Consider the following 11,201-nt stretch of genomic DNA (forward strand, 5'->3'; position numbering starts at 1 on the left):
TTCATAATCAACTAAAGCACAATGACAAAAGCACCTTATTACCCAAACTACAAATAAAAAAAAGAGTGAACTGTTCTGCTCTGTGGTCTAAAGTCATCTTCTTCATTTAGGTTATTTGAGGTCTAGTGTGAAGTTTCCAGTTTGTGATGAGTGGCGTTAATGAAGCCCACAGTCTGAGCTTCGTTAATGTCACCTCCATGTTATGTTGCATGAACGCAACAAATAATGCAAAAGGAACTCCAGTAAAACATTGAGATCAGATATTGTACAGATGTACAGTTCTGGGATGAAATATGTCTTAATTGTCTTGTATTTATTTGGTTCATTTTTGAAGAATTGAATTAAAAAGTTCATTTTGAAAAAAATTTTTAACTTTTTAATTGAGTCAAAACCACCAAACCCTTTATATAAGGGTTTGATTAAATGTAACATGTTTGTGTTCATGTTGTAATAAAAGTTCATGGATTCTAATAAAACACATGAAACAAAGTACTGCTGCTTCCCAGAGCAGTAAACTCTGAGTTTCTGTACTAACTTTCTACAGTATGTGAAGAAAAAGAGCTGAACTGCTCCTAATTTACAAAAAAACCCAAAAAACATTTGGAATTAGATGGTTTCATAAAATCCATTATTGCTGCTTATGTTTCGCAGCTCTGTTTGAGAAACTTTTGTGACATTTTTGTTTCTTTTAGGTACCTTTCCCAGGAATACAGTGCTGAAAGCTGCCAGCACGTAGCAGTGCGTATATGCTCGACGGTCCTTGTGCTGTTTTTCTAACAAATAGTTGAGGGTTTCTGAAACTAGAGTAGGACTGGAGCCAGCTCTGTCATTCCTCCGGCGCGTGCCAACTTTTTACTGAACATTTCTACCCCCGTTTTTTTTCCAGCGAGAGAGAAGGAGAGAGAGAGAGAGGAAAGAGAGTGGGGGGAAGGTTGTGGTGGTTGGAGAGCCTCAATGCTATCATTCTTTGATTCTGTTTGAATCTGGCCGCATGTGAGCAGGAAAAGGAGCCGAACGTGCTTCCTGAATGTTTCAGGGGGGAAAGCGCTGCAATAAGCAAGGGGTGGGCGGTTAAAAATAACTGGGCTATATAAGCTCTGAGACCAGGGCAGGATCTCAGTCAGCCTCAAACTCCCACTGACTCTAGTTCAGTCAGGATGTCCAGCAGGACCGCCGCTGCCTCTCTCACGCTGTTTTTCCACGTACGCCAAAGTGCATGAGGCTGAGGTGTCCGAAGTGATGAAGAGCTTGCCGAAATGACACAGACGTGAGGCATGCCAGGATTCATTAAATTAAATTAAGCAGTTCAATGTTAGACTGACAACTTGAGGTTTCGTCACGGAGAACATGAGTCCTTCTGCATGATGAAATATCGCAACACTTTGGAGCAAGTACTTGGAGGAAAACACATTTTTCTTTTATCATTTAAAACCTTTACAGCATTGAGAAAAAGCAGGGTTTTCCTCTTATAAGCCTGGCGGGCCACCAGGCTTTACTTGTGTCCCCATCAGGCTTAGTTTTTGTTTAATGATCACCATTTTTATTGACTTTACAGTTGGTGTTTAGATATTACTCTTCCAGTCTGGCAATAACTATCAAGTGATATCTTTAAATGTTTTTGTCGACTATAGCAGCTGAAGGACAGCCCTAGCGCCCCGAGCACCGGGCTTAGCAGGTTTTCTGGGGGAAACCCTGAAAAAATATTTACCCCTTACAGATGTCTTCTCAAATGTTTCAGATCTCTCATAAAAGTTAACTTGCGTAAATACAAAAAAAAAGTTTTTAAGTGATGGTTTAATTCATATCATTGACAAAAAGTAATTGCCCCCTCGTCCTGGTTGTTCTGCCACTGGCAGAAACAGCTGCATTCAATTAGTCTTTCGCTTCCCACTGGAGGAATTTTGATCCACTCTGGTGATTTTTTTTTTAAATTCAGTTTAAGGTCATGACACAACAACTAGAATTAAGTCCAGACTTTGACTAGGCCTCTCTAAAACCTTCATTGTTTGTAACAAAGGTGGGTTTCTGGTTTGCTTCATGTTAAACTGATGAACTTTAAGATTTTCTGGATTATTTTTGGATTCCTTTAAACAAATCAAAACCATATTTAATTTTTTAATCAGATTACTTTTATCCTATATAAAATAAGTTTGATCAACTGAAACAGTTAAGTGTTATAAAGAAAACAAAAAAATCTATAAATACTTTATGTGCTCTTATAAATCCATCAGACTGACATTTCAGATTAATGTAATATATCCATTATTCTTTAGTCACTGTTGGGATTTAAATATCACACTTCTATTCTAATTCCTGGAAAGCCACGTTTGCATTTTTGCTTTGTGTGTGCAGTTTTTAAAGTGAAACTTTAAAATATTTACGCCCAAAAACAGAAGTAGATTACCCTGGCATTCATTTTTAAGATATTCACAGAAAAGTTTTTTTTAGGTCAACCGCATCAAAAAGATAAAAGGATTAGTTTGAAGGTAAAAGTAGACACAGGCTGTTCAGTATGCCAACTACTTGTCATTAATGCTTCAATTTGCTGATAAGTTGTTTAATGCTAAAGATAAGGCGCCAGTAGCAACAATAGAAAGTAGATGTTATAGTTGTGAAATAGTGCAGATTACCCAATGGTAAAAATGTTGTGCAAATGTCAGTTTAAGGGAAGGATTCTCTGAATTTTCTCTAGAAATGTTGCTCATCCTCATTGGAAGGTTCCGCTGCAGATGGGACTAAAGAACTAAACAAGCAGTCAGAGAGTCTGAATCCTCACAATTACCAGGGTATTTGTCCTGTTTCTGACCTTTGACCTCCCTTTGAAAGTGCATCAGTTCTTTATGAAGTGCTTACAAATCCCTCTGTCTGTGCAACCTCCACTGAGAACATGTTTTAAATAAGGCTGCTGTGCTCAGAAAGGCGTCCCACCCATTCTACGTCCGAGGCCCTGACTGCTTAAATAAAATTATCTCACCGGTCATGCACATTAATTCACAGGAAGTGACGGCACACGGCGAAATACAAACCTGGCTCGAAAAACGTCATTCGAATTACTGAGAGCTCCCACTTGAGCTGCCAAGTTACTGGGGGTTTTTCCCCATCAGAGCTATCCCTGATGTCACACTATAAGTAATTTGGATTTTTAGTTTTTTTTTACATACAAGGATTTTTTAGATCGTCATATATTTTTTATATAAAATTGCTAAAAAAAAAAGGAATTTATTAATGGAAAAAATACTATGTATTTGTGTAAAACTGGTTAAGTGATGAATCTACCTTAATTATCAACATTTATAGAAATAATTTAACTACCTACATCCAGGTCCGATTGCTGCCAAACCCGAAGAAACATCCAAACATGGGAGTAGTAATGTGATGGTGTGTGAGCTTCACCCTTTTGATTCAAGGCTCTGAGCGTCTGCAGACGAAGTAGGCGTTTCCAAAAGAAGGCGTTCCTCAATAGCCACACCTGATTGGACAAACAAAATCAGGCGCAACACGATTGGACGAGAAAACGTATTTAATTCGAAGTTTTCTTTTCGTTTAAATATTGCTAGCTTACTTCTCGTACTGTCATTAGTTTAATAGGTAGATACGCATTTGAAACCAATAGAAAGTATTGGTTTCAAACACTTTATATTTCAAACCAATAAGTAAGTTATTAGCTTACTTACAAAGTAAGCTAATAACGGGCAAATAGATTATGTTAGCCGGTCCGACATTAGCCGCGTTTTAAGCTTCTCCTATCGCTGTCTTAATACCGAACATCCGGTTACATTTCAAAATAAGAGCATTGAGCTCAATCACTCTGTTCACTGCTGCTGATGGTAGTTATTTTTTAGAGATGTTTATAAGTATTTAAGGCTAAATATTGATTAAATTTGACAAAAGAACATTTATTTTGATTACTAAAATTATTTCAAACTGACCTTAGTAGCTGAAAATCAATGATAAATAAATAAAAACTAAATAATTTAAAAAATAATGTTGCTTTGATTAAAAGTTTGTATCCATATCTTCTTATTTTCTTGTTCAACTGTTTAAGTGAATCACCGCAAAAGAGTGATTTCTGGAAGGTTTCAGTAGGATTTCTGTAACTGAAAGTAGCCAATCGGTGTTTCCACTGTAGAAACGCTTTAGAAACGCTAATTTCCAGTCTGCAGATAATCCCCTCTTCTTGAAAAGCTCAAAAAGAAAAAAAAGAAGGTGGTAGAGTGACCTAGTCAAAGTTAAGACATAAATCGAATTTCCAATGCTTGGGCCTGGCTTTTAAAATGTTCTTCATGTCTGAAAACCTTAAATTGTGAATGAACTACAGCAACTTTGTTGAGATTCTGTGTAGGTGCATTGTGTCCAAATGAACAAAACTACATGGGATCCAATTGGGTGTTTGAACATGAAAAAGATACAGGAATATTTAAGCAAATATTAGTGAGGAGAAATATATATATGTTTGAGTGTTAAAATCTTATTTTGATGTGATAATTTTAGATTTTCCCTTGAAATACGTCATACCATAATACAGCTACCACCGTGCTTTCAGTTGGTTTGGGGAACGACTTCAAACATTTCTTGATAGCTTAACCTTTCAATTCATCATTCAAAGCGTGAAATTATTTTGATATCAACATTCCTGATGACTGTATAGCAACTTCTGATCAGTTTAAAACTCCTTCATGACAAGTGTCAAAGTCATTCTATTGGTTTTACGTGATGAAGAAGCTGCTGACACACAGCAAACAAAACACTTTAAAAAAATCTAAGATATTGCTCAAGGATCTTTGAGGAAAGCAGATCTGGGTTGGTTAATAAAACAAGATGACAGCAAGAGTTCAGCAAGAAATTAAGTTCCCTAAATTCGAACTAGAGAGTTTTTTAAAGTACCCAAGGTATTTGTGAAAAAGGGGAAGTGAGAGTGCTCACTCTCACTAGTAGCAAACAGAGGAGGGTTGTGGCAAAAACTGGGGTCAGACTCAGCGGTCAGGGGTTCGACCATCAGGCCGGCCAAATAAAAAAATGTTTCCTGTCAGGCCTTACTGCACTCCGTCTGTGTGACGCACTTTCCACTGAAAACTCTGTGTGGATCAAGCATCAGGATGTGGAAATCTCACAGCTGCACTCACAGAGTTTACTGACCATGTTGGGCATGACAGGCTGGTGACAGGTGATGCGTCCGTCACATGGATGTGAGCAACTCCGACGAGCCCAGGTCAGCAACACATCACGCCTGCACGCCGTACCTACAGCAGCAGCGGCGGCGGCGGGAGGAGACACATCCATTCTGTTTCACTTCATAGGCCGACTCTGTTTCACTTCCTTTAAAATAGGTTTTTATATCTTTATATAGAAACTTTTCAATAATTTTTGGAACAATCAACTAAAAGGCTTTGAAAGTCAAACGTTTAAACAATTTTACAACGATCCAACTGCACTGAATGTATTTGAACAATTAGATATTTCAGTTTTAACAATACTCAGAAAATTAATACAGAAACATGTTTTAAAAAATTGCTTTTGTTTACAAGGAATACACTTAACACTGAATAATATTTCAGTGTTTCATACCACATGTCCTGATTTAGAAAAAAAACTCATACTTGTTGTAAAACATGGAGGGAAAAGTGTTATGTTTGGGATATTATGCAGCACTTGAGCAGACCTGTCCTGTTTCATTAGATAGAAAACCATGTTTTTCTTAATATAATTTAACAAAAATACGAAGTTAATCAACTATTTTGTGTATGACAAATACATCACTTTCATATCGAGAGATAGAAAAATCAGATTAATCATTGTTTAAATATACAAATATTTAGTTTCTAATCTATTATTATTCTTTCCACAGGATTTAAATATACATTTTAACATATCCTCTATAGTTATTATTAATTTTTAAAGACTGGAGGAATTCATTCCTCCAGTCTATAATATTCATTTTATGTGAATATTATTAAGATTGATCTAGATATCTAGATATAGTACTCTTAAAAAAACATTTCTAGAAATTAAGTGTGGATGGAAGCTGGGGCTTGAAATGTTCAGTTTCCAGAGCAAACAGATAAAAATAAGTTATGCAGCAGCAGGCAATGAAACGGTTTTCCTGCTGACCAAACAACTCTTCCATCCTCTTCCTCGTCAGAGACCAGATTCCTCTGCAGAAACAGCAACAAGCGGAGCAGCGAGTTGATCGTTGTGATGCAAATGTGGCCCTGATCGATAGGCTACTGCGTTCCCTTTAAATGTCCGCCATTTACACTTGAAAGACACGTTGTCCTAAATCGTGTTTACATCACGAGAGGTTCCAGCTACGAAAACCGATTCAGACGATCTTGGCGCCTGTTTGGACAAGCCCGCTGCGAGGGAACAAAAAGTCATCTTCCATTAATGATAATGAGTCGAGAGCAGGACGCGCCAAGCAGGTGAATGAAACACTGCCAATGGCCGCTCTCCCTACACTATAAAAAGAGAATTATCACAGTATTAAAGGCAAGTCCTTAAAATGCTTTGTTAACCCCGGGGAACAGGTCTTACCTGAAACGTTTGAAAGAAACTAAAAGTTGAGTAACTAGAATTCAGTGAAATAAACAAAAATAAGAATTGTTTTGTGATTAAATAATGATGGGGTGGGGTGTGTGTGTGTGTGTGTGGGGGGGGGTCTGAAATATTAATGGTCTCCACACTGCAAAAAATACTCTTCACAAGCAAGTTAAAAAATGACAGTGGAACTAATATTTTGGTAACAATATTTATAATATGTATAATGATTATAATGAATAATAATTATTATTCATTTTAAAACTTTCTGAACAGTTACTTGTAATTTAGTTTAGTCTCATTTCAAATGTACTAATATATTTTCACTTGAAACTGGATCAAAAATACTTTTGCCACGTTGATACAGTCATTGCTAATGCAATCCAAACATGACAAATAGATAGCAAATGGTTCATTAAGCTCTAAGGTCGTCTTCAGTATTAAAACAGGCTATAAAACTAGATAACTTTAATTAACTGCCCAAGAAAAAGTATCTAAAGTTGGAATTTTACAACTAGTGAGCCTAATGTGTAAAAACTATATATAGTTTATTAATTATTATTTTATGGATTGCTAGCAAGCTTGACTTGACTTGACTTGACAAGCTTGACTGCGGCTAACCAAGTTGAAATTAGACAAATGTAGTTCTTACTTGTAGACTTAAAAGCAAGGCTTGTTGGGAAGTTGTCACACTGACTGTTAATACAACCCAAACTTGAAACCAAGGATAGCTAACAGCTAAATGAGCTTCGGTTGAAGCCTAAACCGTTTTGAAGGATTTGCTAACATTAAGAAGAAACTAGGGTTAATTGTGGTTAACGCTACTTGCAGTATAAACTGTATTACCCAAAAAGCAGCTAATGTTGCTACCATTAGGTGTTTAAAACAAGCATAGTTGATTAAAACGAAATGATTTGTAGTCAGTTGCTAGCAAGCTAAGCGTTAGCATTAGCGCTGTAGCTACAAACAATCTATGTCACAATCATTTAACAATTGTTACTTTTTTTTTCTTTTACACACTTGTGTGTTTCTTTATAAATAAAATGATTTTCAGAACTAATACAAATTTCCCTGAATTAAAAAAATGCCCATAGATGTTTTTGTGGTGTATCGTGATTGCGTGAGTACCGAAAGCCATTTTTCTTCCAGATCTTTCCTGCCTAACATCAGATTAAATAAAACCTCATTAGTGTACACCTGAACGCCTCATTCCAGTGGGGTAATGATTACAGAACGACTGACAGCTTATAAATGAAGCTGTTAGTGCGTCTTGTCCTGCAGCCGTTTCTGTCATCAGACCTGTTCTTCTGCGCTTATTACGTAAGTACCTATGGTTGCTATACAAGCTGAGTGTTTATCCTGAAACACGTCTTTTTTTTTTTTTTTTTTTTTTTTTTTAAAGGTGGGTTGGCCGCTCTCTGCGTCATCATCTTCTTATAGGGCTGCTGCGCCGTGCCTGTCACACAGCACACTGAGCCCCGCAGCCCGCACTGCTTTATAAAGCGCTAAATTTACCAAACTTTACGTTGTTTCCTGAGCTCTCTCAATTGGCCAGGCGATCTCCGCTCGGAGAGTTATAAGGTCGGGGAGGACCTCCTACCACTTTTAAACTTGTGTTCGTGTGTTTGGAGTGCAGCTGTGGAGAGAGGGGGACGCAGTGAAAGCACCTGAAACTCTGGCGCGGCTGCCGCTCCGCTTAACTTTAACCGAAAATAATAAGTTTTAGAGTTATTTCACGCTAAACGATGGCCTTGTCAGGAGTGATGCTGCCCTCATTTTCGACGTTCTCGAACCAAAGAGAAAAAAACTGGGAAAATGTAAGTTTTCGCTCATCTTGCAGGATGGTTTTAAATACTTTAAACACTTTTATTGTGCGCTAAAGAATCAAGAAATGCAAGATTTAACTTGTGCAAATGTATTTCTAATGTTTAATTCTTTGATTTTCTCCCCGCAGAGGTGGAAAGGAGACATGGACAAACTCCCACCTACATGCTCCATGCTTGAACTGGTACAAACCCTGGACTGTCAGAGCAAAAAGGACGACGAGGATCTGAGCGATTTCTTGGATCTGGATTTTATTCTCTCCAACACGACCGGATCAGACAGCACGGTGGAATACGCTGGCACAGCTGATCCCAACATGTACTCAACGACCGGGAACTCTGTGCCGCAGTATCCCGCCGAGGACCACCGCTCCCCGCCTCCTCCCTACGGCGCCAGCCTCATGACGGAGCTGCTCCGCTCCGATGGACCCGCCGGCTACGGCGTCACGCGCAACCCCGCGGTTCAGGGGAGGTTTTTCGTCAACACGGCGCCGTTCCCCCGCCCGGACAACATCAAAATAGAGCCAGCCATGGACAGCTACGGCCCCGTGATGGGGATGGTCCCTCAGAGCTGCAGCAAGATCAAGCAAGAAGGCAACGTTTCGTGCATGATGTCCTTCGAGCAGCCCCGGGTGGCCATCTCCCCGCGGGCGGCCAGCAGCATGACCCCGCCGCTGAGCCCCGACGACCAGCAAGCCACGGACTGCCAGGCTCAGCTGTGCTTCCAGCAGAAATACCACACGGCGGCGTCCTTCCAGCACCACCCGCAGATGCAGATGCCTTACCACGCTCCGCACCCCGGGTTCGGGATGTACGACGAGGGTCTCAACCTGCAGCCCGCGGGCGCGCAGAGGGTGATGCTTACGCCGCCCTCGTCCCCGCTGGAGCTGATGGAGACCAAGGCTCCCAAGAGAGGGAGGCGTACGTGGCCGCGGAAGCGCACGGCGACGCACACCTGCACGTTTGCCGGCTGCGGTAAAACCTACACCAAGAGCTCACACCTGAAGGCACATCTGAGAACCCACACTGGTACGTATCCTCTCCCTCCCCTCCTCCTCCTCCTCCTCCTCCTCCTGATCATCATAATCTCTTTACAGCTTTTGTGCGCAATTACGCACAACGATCCGAACTTTAAACTCCTGCTAACAGTATTCCTCTTGCTTTCTTCCACGCAGGTGAGAAGCCATACCACTGCAGCTGGGAAGGCTGCGGGTGGAAGTTCGCCCGCTCCGACGAGCTGACCCGTCATTTCCGTAAACACACCGGACACAGACCCTTCCAGTGCCACCTGTGCGAGCGCGCCTTCTCCAGGTCTGACCATTTGGCGCTTCACATGAAGAGACACATGTGAAGGAGCTCAGGAGAAGGACTTTGGGGTGTTCACGAAGGGGGGGATTGTATTATTTTGTATTGTGATTCAGCTGTATTTTTTTATTTAAAATGCTCTCCACGTGGCCAAAATCTGTTTTTTATATACATATAAAATATTGAATTAAAACATTTTAGTGTATGTTTTTTTCTAATAATGTAGCTGGTACTACTTTGGTTGTATAAAGAAAGCTTTAGGAAAGCTTTGTTTGCTTAAGAGCAGGCAGACCAAGAAGGGGCTGGCCCTGTATATACTACTCTTCCTTGACAGAACTGGAACGCTGTGTTTGACACAAAAGTGCCTTTCTATGACTGTGCTACTGTAAAACTCTTTGTAACAGAACGACGTGGCCAAAAAAATGTAAATGTTCTTGTTGACAGGGGTAAAATGCACATACAGTTGCTTAACAAGCGCAGAGACAATGTTTTATTTAAACTGCCTCATGTGTCTGAACTGCCTTTTTGACTTGTCTTAATCCTATTTGGAATTTCTTTCCTTCTTCTCTGTGTGAAACTCTTGGATCCAGCCCCTCTGTACACTATCAGGGCTTGACGTCCTGTGCATTATTTTTTACTTAAATTTATATAAATAAGTACATGGATTTTATACTGTAAAAAATGTGTATTTATTGTAAATATTAAAAAGAACAGATTTGAAAAAAAAAAGAATCTGACTGGTGAACTTAGTCATTTCAGACCCACCTTGCTCGCTCGTTTTGATTAACCACATCCACCCACTCAATACGGTTTCACAACTGTGCTTGAAAATAGGCGCACCCAGCAGAGCTGCAGGTTACCCTGTCACCCACATAAGTAAATACACGGCTCGCCATCGAAGATGCTGACTTTTAAAACTTGAGGGCAACTCGATTTCCAGTGATGTTTTGCAGCTGCAAGACAGAGAAGGGTAGCCGCTTGTGGGCTTAGCCTATAAATACAAACACTCCATTTTCATAATTACAGAGTGAGGCCAGGAGCCGTCTGGACAGAGGGGCACAGCAAACCCTCATCATGGAGCCCTTAGACTCCCTTTCAGATGGGTAGAAATTATAGTAGGACATCAAAGCGTCTTAATACTACAATTACACACAGTCGCTCTGCACTACAGTTTCAAAGTATCCAGGTCCAGGCTTCATGTTATGCATATGGTGTCAGTGAGCATTTGTATCTCCTGCATGAAGACGTGCATTGAGAGCGCGTATCAAAGCCAGATGGCAGCTGTGAGAAGATAGGTGACTGCTTTCAGGAGCGGCTTTCAAAACGTTTCCACCAAAAATTTTATGTAAGGAAAGCCCCAAAAACAGCATTTTAAACAAGTACAATGAAACGTTTCCATCAATATGTCAAAATTTATATATTTTTTCTTTTAAAAGGGGAAGTGCTTACTAGGTTAAAAATATCTACAGTGAAAATGCAAATGTATGACTCTCATTTCACTTTTTTGGTTCCAATTTTATTACATAAACTCTAAAATAG

The 11,201-nt window shown here is 39.8% G+C and overlaps 1 protein-coding gene across 1 annotated transcript; it reads left to right on the plus strand.

Moving 5' to 3' along the window:
• Nucleotides 1–7,998: 7,998 nt before the first annotated feature.
• Nucleotides 7,999–10,407, plus strand: klf2b (Kruppel-like factor 2b). The gene is made up of 3 exons (XM_055058397.1): nt 7,999–8,351; nt 8,489–9,386; nt 9,533–10,407. The coding sequence occupies exons 1-3, from the start codon at nt 8,280–8,282 to the stop codon at nt 9,706–9,708; spliced, it is 1,146 nt and encodes a 381-aa protein (XP_054914372.1). The 5' UTR covers nt 7,999–8,279; the 3' UTR covers nt 9,709–10,407.
• Nucleotides 10,408–11,201: the final 794 nt, after the last annotated feature.

This window comes from Poeciliopsis prolifica, unplaced genomic scaffold, assembly GCF_027474105.1.
Source record: "Poeciliopsis prolifica strain line A6 unplaced genomic scaffold, Auburn_PproV2 SCAFFOLD050, whole genome shotgun sequence".
In the NCBI taxonomy this organism is placed as follows: Eukaryota; Metazoa; Chordata; class Actinopteri; order Cyprinodontiformes; family Poeciliidae; genus Poeciliopsis; species Poeciliopsis prolifica.